This window comes from Mastacembelus armatus, chromosome 16 (assembly GCF_900324485.2).
Source record: "Mastacembelus armatus chromosome 16, fMasArm1.2, whole genome shotgun sequence".
In the NCBI taxonomy this organism is placed as follows: Eukaryota; Metazoa; Chordata; class Actinopteri; order Synbranchiformes; family Mastacembelidae; genus Mastacembelus; species Mastacembelus armatus.
The window spans coordinates 144,477-158,802 of NC_046648.1; the positions used below are offsets into that span (position 1 = coordinate 144,477).

Here is a 14,326-nt window from a genome sequence, read left to right on the forward strand (position 1 = left end):
GGCAGCCAGACCCAAACCGCCAACATTGTGCCAGCAAATTGTGCTGTTGCACATGGAGAATCCACCATAACTTTATCAGGGTATTAAAATAAAATACTTCCATGAAACATTCCTGCACATTTAATAGGTAAATTGTGAAAAATGGCCTAATACATCCAGAGATATTCACGAGATGTATAACAGACTGTAGAAATTTGTAGTGGAAGTAACAAACATCCTCACCCCAATTTGAACCAGGTACTCTGAAATTACATGGCATCCTGAATTATTTCTGAATCATTATATCATTGAGATAAGACGTAACACAAAAGGGTTTTTAATTACATATTTATTCAGGAAGGTCTGAAAATTCCCCTAACCATCATTAACTGAACTCTATGGTAGTTACTGCAACATCAATGTTTTGCTACACTTGAATCAAGTCAGTTTTGATCCAAGGGGTGATGAAACAATAAGCAGATCATGATAAGCTGTTTTTGGTATGACATTTACTAGCAATATCTATTGCAAGCACCTAAATACCTGTTCTGAAACTCCATTCCCAGTAAAGTGCATCTTCTGTCCACATAGGCCCAAACTGTCTCCTCAATCGGGCGGATACTGCACAGTTCATTATATTAGCACTCCAACACAAGGCCACCTGTTCCCTGCAAAACCTGTCTCCTCAAAAGGCAAGTTATCAAGGCTTTTACAAAACTAAGCGTTCAATCACTGCTCCTGGAAATTCACAAAAACTACACAAATACAGCATGTGGGTTACAGTCAAATGTCTTTGAAATGATTAGTTGCCCTTTCTTTAGTACAGGGGTCTCCAATCCTGTTCCTCGAGGGCCACTGTCCTGCTTGTTTTCCAACTGTCCCTGCCCTGCCCACTACTGATTACCTGGATCAGGTGTGTTCAGCCAATCAGAAGCTGACAGGGCAGGGATAGTTGGAAAACAAGCTGGTAGTGGACCTCGAGGACTGGAGTCAGAGACCCCTGCTTTACTAGGAAACAGATTCTCCTACACACTACAGATTCTTCTACAACTTTAAAATATACACCACCAGAGATGACACTCACACAGTTATTGCAGGATGTTAAATACAGCAAAAAAACATTGTGGCACTGGATGCTTATCGAACCTGTTTGAACACAATCCTGCACTAAACACTGATGATATGGTCTATTCTGGGTTTTGGTATTTAATAGAAACAGAACTGAGATAATGCAGTTCAAGGAAGCATCAAATCTCATGTAATATGGGAGTCTTTTGGCATTCAGTTGAATCCTGCATGCACTTAAGCTAATTGATACCAATTTTCAGAAGCTGAAAATGGTGGGGAGGAGGTCAATATGCCCAACACCTAACCTCAATCACAGACTGGCATTCAGGTGCCATTCAGACCTCCCCAAATGTAGCCCTTGAGCAGGATTGCTGTTGATCTTGTTGAAACTGTAGTAAGAGTGGCTCGTAGGGTGGCTTTCATGGCTCTCTGGTGAGTCAAGGCTGTCAGTCACACTGTACCCCACCAGATTCAATTTTCCTGGCTGCAGGACCCAGTTCTACCTTGCACACCCGCTGAGCAAACTTCAGTGAGCACAGCGTCTCTCCCAGATTACTCTCCAGAGCAGACACCTTTAGCACAGGTTGGAAAAAAACCCAGAATAAGGATTTAATATCGAAGGTTGCAAATGTAGAAATTTGGAATGATATATTACCTGTACCACCATGACAGTCTTGCTGCCTTTGCCCAGTGAGTCTTGCAATAAGTACGTAAGGCGGGAGTTCCTGAAAGGGATGTGAGTGTGTCGAGCCCTCAGGGCCTGAATTACGTCCCCTAGCGCCAACAGAGAGCGGTTTATGTTCTGAGCCTCCTTCAGCCTTTCTCCCTCTGCACCAGACTTCCATACCCTCTCTGAGCCAGCCAGGTCCACCAGGTTCAGCTTGCCTAAGAAAAAGTAAATTCAGAGTAAGTTAATCGCTGGAACCAGCTTTTTTTATTTTTCCATGCTGTTTTCTTCTCAGTCAACTGGGCTATGTTTTAATACAACAAAAGGATTTGACAAAGAATGCTAAGTGTGAGTTAAATGTTCAGCAGGAACTTCTAATGTGCATTTGAAATGCTTGACTGACCAGTGGTTTTGGACCCAGTGGCGAGGTCAGTGCCCTGAACAGTGACACAGAGTAAAGCATGGGAGCGGGAGCTGTGCTGGTTCATCTGAGTGCCGAAAGTGATCCTGTTCCTTCGGGCTGTAGCTAATATCTGGTCAAACAAGAATTATTACCATCAGTGGTGTAATTGCTTCAGTAATTCAATAAACCAGATAGTTCAAAATATGGTTTGCAAACATCTGTCACCTTCTTAATGTGCTGAAAGCTTTTAACTTCGATGACCCTAAGACCCGGCACATGTAGCTGTCCTGTTCCATCCGGGTTGATCTTTATATCCAGTTTCTCTCCGTCCTTACTCATCAGGTCTCTGTGGAAAACAGGACAGACAATAAAACAACAAACATTATTTAGCCCTCATTTATGATAACGCAGACTAAATGCCCATTTAGAGAAAAATCTGGCTTACCTTAACACCTCGTTGTAGATCTCCACAGAGCTGACTGTGATTGTGTAAGACCACATGTCCTTCCTCTCCTCAATCACACTGAACAGTTGTTTCAGAGCTCTCTGGTTGATGCCTGGGTTTTCCATATTGCCCTGGAAGTCAAATGAACACCAAATACCTATACTTATAAGAATCACTCCCTGGTAGAATGCTGTAATGCTGTAAATCTAGAGATTATACCTCCATGGTGTAGGTTTTTCCAGAGCCAGTCTGTCCATAGGCAAATATGCAGACATGGTAGCCATCAATGCAGGACGTCACAAGAGGCTCAATCTCCTGGAAGACCTGGAGAAAACAAAGAAAGGGTTAAAGTTCATTCTCATCACACAGTTTCCTTGATAGAAAGTTTATTTTTACTACCTCTTCCTGTGTGGCCTGAGGGTGAAAGACCTTGTCCAGTTCAAAAACACGAGTCTTTCCTTTGTTCAGCACAGCGAGAGAGGACTCGTTGTTGGGGTCTGTTGTCACTACCACAGACTGGCCCTCCTCCTGCTGGTCCTCCTTCAGCACAGGCTTGACACGACACAGCACACGGATGTTACCTGAAAACAGAGAGCCCATTTAATGACATAGATTGTATTTTCTACAGTGAGCTTTCTTTCTTTATCTCTGCATACCTTTAAGCTCTACCAGCTGCTCGTGGTACTTCCTGCGAAGTGCAACCTCCTTCCTGTATTTCTCCAGAAGATCTTTGTTGGCTTCAGACATCTCACTGATAGCTGCTGAAATCTGCCAGAGACATAAAACAATAAAAAAATCTTTACGGATTTATCTTTCCTCTTAATACAGAATACTATGTCATGAAGTCATGTCTGAGTATGGACCTGTTTTTTTGCTTCATTTATAGCTGCTCCATAAAACTCTGAGAAGTTTTGAACCTGGCTCTTCAGACTGGCGTAGTCCGTCTTCATGGAGCGTAAAGTCGATGGGAGTGCCGTCAGACGCTTCTGCAAGGCTGTGAAGAAAAAGCTCATGTATACTCATGCTCAAATAGTTTTATGTTAATAGTTTGTCTTAAATTGTCTTATGTGCAGAAACAAATATCTATTTTTCAGGGGGTTCAATAATTCAGTGTAACTCACTGAAGAACTGGTCCTGCAAGTTCAGAAAGTGTTCGGCAGAGCAGTTGGCAGCAGCCATCACAGCCTCCTCTTTCCTCTCCTCCAGGTGGCCAATCTCTTTCAATAGCTCCTCTTTTAGTTTACTGATTTCCTGCTCATATGCTGCAATCTGTAAAAGGTTCAGCACAGCAATTTTGTCAGCTCAACTGGTTGAGTCTGTGGAGGTCCAGCTCTTTCTGCCATTGATATGTTCTCCAAGAAGGTTGAGGTTTTTTTACCCCTCTGGACTATGTCTTATGGCTCAATGGCATCAAGAGGACCACCTGAGATTTGCTGCCAGTTTCCCTGTTTTTAGCAGGCTGCAGCCAACAGTAATCATTTGTGTAATAATGGTTTTTTAGAAGCATTATGGAGCATTATTGCCAAAAGCCCAGATGATGGTTTACTTTGAGATTAATGTAAAGCTCTTGCTGCCTGGAAATCATCAGTTTCTATTTTTACAGCATATTAAAATCACTTGAATCTACCTGTGTGGGTGTTGTATTCCTGTCTACTAGGGAGCAGATATAGCAGGTAAGAGTTTAAACCAAACTAGTTAAATATGAATTTGATTGCTTCTGTTCGTTACCTTGTGCTGCAGATTACAGCTGTATTCATCGGATTTCCTGATTTGTTCCTCCAGCTGTTTGCACCGCTCAGTCTGATTGGACAGCTTGTCAGACAGCAGCTCATTCCTCTGTCTGACTTTAGTCAGCTGCTTTAATGTAAAAGGTGATTCTACTTCTACTGTCTGGGTGACATACTGGGAAGTTTAAAGACAGTGTTAATAATGGGATTCTTTTCTAAAACATTAAGTAAAAAATGTTCAAGCACTCACCGTGAATCTAATTTTGTCACTTTCAGATTTATCTAAATATTCAGACGAATTTAAAAACACTTTCAGACTTGAATTACCTTCACCACTGGCTCCTTGCCTCTCTCTCTGTCCAGTTCCAGCTGCAGCTCTCTCACTCTGTCCTCTCGTTTACTTAGCTCCTCTCTTCTCCTCCACTCGCTCTGTTCACTTTGTCGCTCCAGTTGTGACAGCTGCACAGCACGTTGCTGGAGGGAGATCTCCAGCTGCTGCACTCTGCTGCGGAGGTTCTCATTCTCCTAGGACAGCGTAAAACACAAAGTCAGTTACGTAAGTGTTTATGTTTGCAGCTACTGCTAGGTACTACTGCTCTGCTGCCTTGTTAGCGCATCAGTGAGATCTGTGTTTCACTCGTGTGTCTCACTTGGACAAGCATAGTACTGGACTGGGAGGGGATGGCAGATAGCTGCTGCAGGAGGCCCTGGGTAATGCTCAGGCTTTGTTTCAGACTCTCATTCTCTGCTGACAGGCAAAGCACCCTCTTCTCTGAGTCTGTGGCCCCCTGAGGAAAAATAACATGGGGTTGAGTTCCAGCATAACAAATCAAAACTAAGCTATAGCTATAAATATATACTGTTAGATTAAGTGCTTTGTCCTTGTACATTTATGATTATGGTGACATGGAATGTGACAAAAACATGATGAATAATTAAATCAGTAGTTCGCAGGACTTACAGTGGCTGTTCTCAGTCTTGACAGCTCCTCCTCACGTTCTTCTATGCAACTCTTGAGCTCATCAATCTGTGAAAGAAATTAGTTATAAGTTTACTAAAACAGGTCTGATTTGAGAAATACCCATGCTTGCTTCTAGTTCCTTTTGTAGCACAATGTAAATTTATACAATTCTGCAACTTTTATTCAACCTTTACTTAACCATGAGGTTTCTTGAGACACAATTAACTCTTTTGGAAAGGTACATTACAGAGTCACAAAAAAAATTTATTCACATATATGCACAATAACACAGGCATACTAAATTTCTGAACACATATACGGTCATAGTGTGTGTCCGTAACGGGAAATGATGACACCTTCTCTTACCTTATACATATGGACATCAAATAAAACATAGTATAAATATGAATTAAAGTAACTGATTTGGGATTAAACAAATACTCAGCTACCTACTTGCTGCTGAAAGGCCTGTATGCGAGAGTGTCTGTCTCTTTCCTTTTGCTCCAGCTGGGAGTGCAGCAGGTGCAGTTCACCTCTCAGTTTAGTTCTTTCACCCTGCAGGCTGTAAAGAGACTCCACCAGTCTGTGAACCCCAGCTTTTGTCACTGTGTCACTGCTGGACTCACCTGGAGGACATGAATAGACACTGTCATCAGCATCTTCCTCATCATCACCAGCCTAAATCCTGGCTGCATCAAAAGCAGCAAAACAAAGATTACTGTCCTCTTTGGATTCATGTTGACATTAGGCACACAGAAAAAGTTTCAGACAATATCCTTTAAACTTCCACAGACCTGTTTTGTCTATGTAGGCCTTTCAGTTAAAAACCAAAGTACTTTGTGTGTGTGTAATATTAATGAACATTAAGTATGCACTAAAAACTCTTGCACACACGTCCTAACCCGTGCATTGCAGTTAATATTATCTTTGCTGTGTTTCCACTCTCAAGTCTCCAGGGCAGTTTTAAGGACCTATAGGAGCATCACATGTACCCTGGATTAAATTGAGAACAAATATTCATAACTTGACTCTTATGGAAAGGGATATGAACCCCAGAAGCATGGCCAACATTTTAATCACTTTCCTCCTCTTCAATGATTAATCAGTTTCCATCACTTTTGATTTTCTAAGCAGTGCTTTATGTTAAGTTTATCAAAATGCAACGTCACCCTTGCTGTGTCACAATGGTGCAGGGAGAGGTGCTCAGGAAGAAGAAACATGCAGGAGAGGCTACATCTATATGCATCAGGTGCTGACAGAAATGTGTTTACAATAAATGTGAAAATCTGAGTTGTTATTGTCTGCACAGGCATTGAGGTAGCTTTGTACATTTTGAAACGGCAGCTTTAAATGATGCAAGAAAACTTTTGACCTTTATCTAAACAGTGTGATATATTTAACACGCTGCACTCTTCCATTTTGACCTGCACTTTGCACTGCAGTCAACAAACAAAGCCAGCAACCTTGTAATACTGGGACAGAGACCCCAGGCTATTTTTAGTCTAGCACGAGTACACGTGGTGTCTAGCATGTGCCAGATTTTGCAAGTGCATTTACAGGGTCTAAAACAGCACTGACAGCCATGTTTTATTCATGACAGAGAGCCATAGAGTCATTATCCACGTACCAAAGACACTCGCCACATACTCATGTCTCTGTCCTGTTGTCATGCAAACCAGTCTGATTATCACATACAATGACATATTTGTCTGAAACTCTGAAGTCATGAATCTGATCAATCTGCCACTTCTCAGTCACGCACTCATTAAACAGCTGTCTGGTCAAATTTGAGATATGGCAGATGGCAAAATTGAAAGCTGTGTGGTCAGCTGCGTCTGTATAGTGTTGGTCTGGCCTCTGTGACTTCGTTAATGCCAACTTAACTTACACCAACACACATATATCTAATCAACCTGCTTCTGCTGGTGACTGTACTGTTCTATAAAAAGATGAAGAACATCCCTGCTGTTGGAAAAAAAATCTAATCTTGGGTGGGCAATGGAAATTAACAATGTAGGAACCACATCACAGGCCACAGAAATGAACTATATAAAACACTCTTAAAACCTGATAACTCACTCCCCCCATTTCTCCCTCTCTTTTCTTCTCAAATCCTGGTCACATTTCACACAGTAAAGGAAAATTATTGGCTTCTATTTGCAAGTGAGATAATGAAACATTCTCATCTATATCACATATCCTAGTGGATGTACATTGCAATGAGCATGTGAGTAGCATTTAATTTGTCTTCTTCCATCCATCAGATAATCTCATCTAATCTGAGACTCAAAAATCTACCTTTGTCCCTTGTGTAATTTCCTGCTCCTCTTTTCACACCAACCAATCTGTGTTGTTATTATCACAGCCGTGTAACCTCTATTTCTGTTTTTCGTCCTCACACCCACCATCTTGAAATGTAAACCTAACCTCCTTGCGCCTTCGTCTCTCTCTTCCCCATCCCCTTCAAGTCTTGCCCTCGTTCTCCCTCACCCTTGCTCAATGGGCTGGGGGTCTGCTCCTGGCTTACGGCCTCCTCCAGGTTGCTGATGATGCTGTTCTTGTCCCTGAGGCGCTGACGGTAGGAGGCTCGCAGTGCCTTCATCTGGCGGCGGTGCTGGACGCGGTGCCTCTTCAGCTGGACCCTGTACTGGTCAGCCTGCTGCTGTAGTTGCTGGAAGTGGGAGTACTGCTCCAGAAAGCTCAGCAAATGGGACATCACTGCCACCAGGGGAGACTCTGCCAGCTGGTCAAGATAAATAACAGACCACACAAAGTTTAATAAGTTTACAGAACATCTGTTTAGGGAACTGTGACTTTACGTTTCTGCATCACCTGAACAGCTCAGTTTCAAGATGACACAAGTTTCTTTACCTTTCCTGTTGTTTCCAGCTGAACTTGTGAGGCCCTTCTCTTCTCAGTATCTTGTTTGAAGGACAAAAAGGCACCTAGAGGAGTGCATGCTGGGATGTCAGGGTCATCTTCATCTTCATCACTCAGAGACATTTCATCACTGTCACTGCTACTGCCTGGGTGATAATAAATCAAATAAACAGAGTTCAGGAATGCATGCTTTATTAATCCATTAGTATAAAAGATCTTTTATCATAAATGTTGGACATTTTTTCTATATTGCACAACATGTTGTATTAGCTGTTTGTGTACTCACTTGAGTCATTAGAATGAGCACAAGCCTTTCTTTCCATTTTGGGGGTGTGGCCATCTCTCTTCTGGCTCTCTGTTTCCATGGAAACAGGTCCTGGCTCCTGAGCACAGCATCATATATGGGGGTCAGACGGTAATACATGCACAAAACATTTCTACAATCCATACATAGACATGCTCAGAATTGCATGCAATAAAACACCAATCTGTACATCCTTTACACTATATTTTTACACTATATATTTTTTACTGTCAGGTGGAACAAAAGGTGATGCATGCATGTCCCTTGAAACGAACGTTTTCTTAGGAGAGGACCCCAAGGCTGGACATACATTTGAAGAAGCTCCACACTCCCCCTTCAAGGATTCCTCCTCTTCCTTCTTAAAGACAGTGTAGAAGATATAGACTAAAAGAGAGTAGAAGGCGTACATCTCCACGCTGTTCAAGTGTCCCTGTAAATTACATAATTGTCACGTCTCCCCAGAAGAAAAGCAGAATAATTGTTTAACCTGATATACAACTAACACTTTAAATGATAAAGTTTTAATAATGGTGAAACTGGTCTCAATACACCAAGATTTCCCCAGAGGCTGAAGATTTTAGAAGATCATTTCGGTCATCTCATTCCATCATGCTAAATGCTTTCTTCTTTACCTTATCACATATTTTCTTCTCTTAGGTGATGATAATCCAACAATGCAGTAATTTGTAATCCCCCTTCACACTGTATCCATGTTGTCAATAACAAATCTTCTCATACAACCCTTTTCCTCAAGGCTGCAACAGCATCCCAGCGCTGTGTGCAGCTCCCGTCTGGTTGTCTCTCCTCCCCCTTTCTCCTCCTCCTCCACCTCCTCCTCTCCAGTTTGCTCCATCTACAGGCTGTATGTGCTGTGAGCATGCTCACTGCAGTTTCCTGGTCTGCTGCAGTGGTGAAAAGAGGTCGACTGAGGCAGAGGTGGGGTCGGGGGGTTTGATGCTGATATCAACAGCCAGAGACAGAGGTCGATGGAATGTGCCAGGTTCCAGGTGCTCATACAGATCAGAAACCACTGCATAATGGATTTTGAAAATACTGAAATGTTTGCAAGTACTATAAGTTGAACAGCTGAACATGAGCCAAGACATCTTTGAAGTGCAATGCAAAGTTACATAACTGCAATTACAAACATTCACAAAACATATCCAAGGTATGTTAACTTAATCTTGCTTTAATTCATATTTACAGTTTTGTTAACAAAAACAAGTCAATAAAACAATAAATAAAAGACTTGTGACATTTTTAAAACATTTCTACAAAGCCATAAAAGTCCTGAACGTAAGGATAGATCAATCCAACAAAAAACACAGATAGCACAAATAAAATTATGGCACTCAAATGTCACTTAAACGATCAATTATGTTGACTAGTGTCCTGACAAAGGCACTGTCCCACAGAACACAGGCACTACTCATACATACACTGCAGCAAAACCGCTGAGGCAGCTACTCACAGCTCTGAAATCCTGAGAGAGAATCTGCAGCATCAACTACAAATATCTGTAAACATTATCAACTAACACTGAGGACAATAATGTAGTGCCATATTGTACACAGTAGTAGTGGCCAGTTAAATAGATGTGGTCAAACTAAAGAAAAAGTGCATAGATGAGAATCAAATGGGCGTGACCAGGTAAAAACAGGACCGAGAACTTAGACCACTGCAGATATTAACAGTGATACTGCTGAGGCTACAAAACAAATAGGACCCAGACTCTAAGGCAGCTAAAACTGTTCTGTGGGAAATGTGTGCAGGATGTCAATGTCCTAATTACAGAGTAAATACAGCCTGCAAGAAATCCACTGATATGAACAAATCATACATTCAAAAAAACCTAGTCAAATTAGATGACATAGTATATGTCTACCAGGCAATAGATGTAAAATCACATGTAAAAGCTTGTAATGCTTTACATACTATTATCACTGCAGTTAGTAGTATCTGACAGTTCATAAGGTTACACAGATCCTATCTACAGTATTCACAAAGATCTGCACTGACCAGTCACATCCAACAGAAATTTGCTGAGGGCCTGTGTTGAGGCCCAACAGCCTATGGACATTAACCCTTTCAAAAGCCACTTCATCAATCCATCAGAGGCAGCTGGAGAGATGAGTGGAGCAAAAGCGTTTGTCCCAACCTGCGTAGTGACAAGCAGTGGTAGATTGAGGGCCACGCCACCCAGGGCCCCTAAAGGATTACCAGCAAACAGACAAACCATCAGGCAACAGGACAGGGAGGATAGGCCCAGGCAGCGAGTCAGGACTACGAGTGTGTCTGCTGAGAGCCAGTCACACAGTCCCAGCAGCAAGCAGGAGCCACACAGGAGGATTTGTGCTGTGTTGTGGTCTTGGCTAAGCCACAGAAAGTCAAAGGAGACCAGCACTGGAGCCAGAACCTGACCAGCCCACTCTGCATCTCTCTGGAGGGAGATTAGGTATGAGCTGGACAGATGAAAGAAACAAAGTGCTGCAGAGAGTCCAAGCACAAAGAGGCCGACTGAAGGAGCCCTGTGGTCCTGAATAGACAGGTGAATACAGAGACAGCAGCAAAGTTACAAAGTGATACATTTTATATGCATTTATTGACAAAATAACTCAGAAAAATGATCAGAAACTAGTTTGATAATTACTCATTTCCGTTATTAAGCAGAAAAAAATAGAAAATATTTCCTCAGATTGCAGCCTTTCAGATGAGCAAGACATTTTAAGGTGTCACAGGGACTCTGAGAAGTTGTGAGGGACGTTTTTAGCTGTTTTCATAAACACTGACGATTAATATATAAAAAAAAAACAGGCAAACGAACTGTTTATGATTCCACAACTGACTCATACGCACCTTAAATAGTTGATAAGAGAAGTATAACGCTGTGGTAGACAACACGATGTTGGAGCAGGGTGTTGCACAGGACGCCATTGGTCTGTGACTCCTGTGAACATCCACAAACTGACGACGCAGAAAAAATTAGCTTCACCTTAATGTGTCTGAAGTCACCTGACACCACTAAGCCACCACATTCATGAGCACTGGCTGGTTTTTACTGAAGTCAGCGCTCCGCTAAACACCGCGGACAAACTTTACACAGGAACGCCATCAGGTTTGTTTTGACACGTGACAAGTCAGGACTTAGTGCGCAGCCTCCAAGCGATGCGTTCATGACGTCTCGTAAACTCTGTGTCGGAGTGTCCACTCTAGTCCCTGTCCCCTCAGTCACTATATAGTCCCTACACCATACAGTCCACTATATAGAGCAGCACAATATAGTCATTATAGTGCAGCACCAGATAGCTCAATTAGCTCACGGTTTCGGACACTCACCTACTACTTTTTTTTCTGTCGCCGTTTATTACGTAGCACGGGCCGCCGACGCATGTAGATGTCACTTCCTGTTTCAAACTCAAATAATTTTCATTAATTTAATAATTTAGTGATGAAAATTCATTTATCTCATCCAGAATGTTTTCTTAAAAGGTGTGACTTAATATCAATCATGTCAAAGTCACTTTCGGGTGACTCCGCCATTTTTTTCATTCACGCAATGCATGATGGTCTATTCTGCCGGTCACTACTTTTTACAATTCATTGTGGGAAATTATGAGGGAACTACTTTTCAGTTACTAGCGATTCGGACACCTCTATAACATGGCGTACGCACTTTATAGGACCGTGACTGTACCAGCCGAACTAACATCACAGCAGTGACTGTTGAAGGGGCGGACATAGCCAGACCGCTTCCGGGTTTGAGTATCCGCTGGCTCCCATTGAAGTCATTACTGTTGCCACAGTAACCACTGTGACTTTGTCGTCACTTTGGTGACGTCACATTGCATAGGTCCACCCTCTACGGTGGCCGAGAAGGGCAAACGCGCTGCAAAACAAAAACGCTGCAAAAGAGAAACGCTGCAAAACAGAAACGCTGCAAAAGAGAAACGCTGCAAAAGAGAAACGCTGCAAAACAGAAACGCTGCAAAACAGAAACGCTGCAAAACAGAAACGCTGCAAAACAGAAACGCTGCAAAACAAAAACGCTGCAAAACAGAAACGCTGCAAAACAGAAACGCTGCAAAACAGAAACGCTGCAAAAGAGAAACGCTGCAAAACAGAAACGCTGCAAAAGAGAGAACACAACGGAAGTGCGCCAGGCCGATAGGGGGACCCCGAACTGAGGGGTGCAATGAACAAAGAACTTTTACAGAGGCGAGAGAGACAGATGTAGTGACATAAGTCACGTCTCATTTTGGAGGCTGCGTAATGACGCAGGTTATAGTGTTGAATTGCAAAAGAATTGAATGAGCGACCTCTGATGATTGTTCTCATGTGCTAATATGTGCTAACAATGTTCTGTTACATTTGTTTACTTGATCAAAATGTCATACAACGTCGGGAGACGAGGCGGGGGGGGTGTTGCAGGGTGGGAGATCTGAAGGTGCTGTAATGACTATAGGTTGTTGTCTTGTTCAGGGTGTTCTTTGGGGAGTCGGTAGGGTGAGCTAGAGGGAGATGGGTCAGGGAGGAGGGAAGAAGTGTGTGTGGAGGGAAGAGAGGGAGGGTGAGAGAGAGCTGTTCGGTGAGGGGAGTTAGCGTTACTGATGGGCGATACCACAGAATTTGGTATCGATCCGATACCAAGTAACTACAGGGTCAGTATTGACGATACCGATACCTTCTGCACCTTAAAGGAAAATCATTATTGCACAGTGTTGATTAATATCTTTATTGCAATGGCAACATGAATAATGCTCATGAACATAAATACTTGTTTAAATGCTAATAATAAAATGATAATAAATAAATAGCATTTCCCTTCGTAGTGGGTGAAAAATAGCACCACACAATGCTTCTTTTTCTATCTCTCTTCATGCTGCCGTGCCTGTCAGCACTGAGACGGAGGAGGTCCCTCCACGCTGCAGAGTGGAGAGAGTAATACTTCCTTCTGCAGTGCATGACTGGCTCTGGAAAGCTCTGACATCTGATTGGCTGCCATAATCATGTGATACGGAAGACCATTTAAAATACGCTTGGGCTGGTTTTCACACATCCAAAACTTTCAGAAGTGAAAACTAATTGCACGTTTTTTATTAGGAGTGGTATCGAGCGATACTTAAGACAGTATCGACTCCAAAGTATGGAAGTATCGATTCCAGAGAGTCGATATTCCCATCCCTACTTAGCGTGGCTACGGCTGAAACAGTAGCCTGTTACCTGTTACCTGTTCTGACTAAAAACTTAATAAAGCAAAGTGACAAAAGAACGTCTGCTGGCTGTGAATTTAGCGGGCATTAGAGTACGTTTTACATTTATTATTTTTTAAACACTTGGCCGTCATGTTTTACAGTATTATAAAAGTACAATGTTGTAAAAGATGACGGCCAAGTGTTAAGTAACAAATGGAAAACGCACCTTCAGATCTCCCAACCCCCCCACGTTGTATGACATTTTGATCAAGTAAACAAATGTAACAGAACATTGTTAGCACATATTAGCACATGAGAACAATCATCAGAGGTCGCTCATTCAATTCTTTTGCAATTCAACACTATAACCTGCGTCATTACGCAACCTCCAAAATGAGACGTGACTTATGTCACTACATGTGTCTCTCTCGCCTCTGTAAAAGTTCTTTGTTCATTGCACCCCTCAGTTCGGGGTCCCCCTATCGGCCTGGCGCACTTCCGTTGTGTTCTCTTTTGCAGCGTTTCTGTTTTGCAGCGTTTCTCTTTTGCAGCGTTTCTGTTTTGCAGCGTTTCTCTTTTGCAGCGTTTCTCTTTTGCAGCGTTTCTCTTTTGCAGCGCGTTTGCCCTTGTCGGCCACCGTACCACCCCCTACACATCACACTGTATAGGTCCACCCCTATATGCCGTCGATGCGAAATAA

At 42.5% G+C, this 14,326-nt stretch overlaps 1 protein-coding gene across 6 annotated transcripts; it reads right to left on the reverse strand.

The window, feature by feature from the left end:
* Window positions 1-585: 585 nt before the first annotated feature.
* si:ch211-257p13.3 (kinesin-like protein KIFC3) lies at window positions 586-11,625 on the reverse strand. Of its 6 annotated transcripts, none has more exons than XM_026293410.2 (20): window positions 11,291-11,625; window positions 10,593-10,970; window positions 8,417-8,513; window positions 8,122-8,276; window positions 7,741-7,993; window positions 5,704-5,876; window positions 5,251-5,316; window positions 4,940-5,077; window positions 4,617-4,814; window positions 4,291-4,464; window positions 3,684-3,831; window positions 3,426-3,556; window positions 3,219-3,330; window positions 2,962-3,143; window positions 2,782-2,886; window positions 2,563-2,693; window positions 2,343-2,463; window positions 2,118-2,247; window positions 1,703-1,932; window positions 586-1,619 (listed from the first exon to the last, which is right to left on the reverse strand). In XM_026293410.2, exons 1-20 carry the CDS (start codon window positions 11,366-11,368, stop codon window positions 1,494-1,496), a joined length of 3,126 nt encoding a protein of 1,041 aa, XP_026149195.1. In that variant the 5' UTR covers window positions 11,369-11,625; the 3' UTR covers window positions 586-1,493. The 6 variants fall into 6 exon arrangements, with proteins under 6 accessions (XP_026149195.1, XP_026149196.1, XP_026149194.1 ...); XM_026293411.2 differs by having other exon boundaries at window positions 5,704-5,871; window positions 7,736-7,993; XM_026293409.2 differs by having other exon boundaries at window positions 7,678-7,993.
* Between the last annotated feature and the right edge of the window lie 2,701 nt (window positions 11,626-14,326).

Excerpts from the sequence above, each read along its gene's own strand:
- si:ch211-257p13.3 (XM_026293409.2), bottom strand. The coding sequence starts at position 11,368 with ATGGCGTCCTGTGCAACACCCTGCTCCAACATCGTGTTGTCTACCACA. Across the intron at positions 10,971-11,290 it reads TCTCTTATCAACTATTTAAG|GACCACAGGGCTCCTTCAGT; the intron begins GTGCGTATGAGT and ends CTGTCTATTCAG. Across the intron at positions 4,815-4,939 it reads CCAGTACTATGCTTGTCCAA|GAGAATGAGAACCTCCGCAG; the intron begins GTGAGACACACG and ends ACGCTGTCCTAG.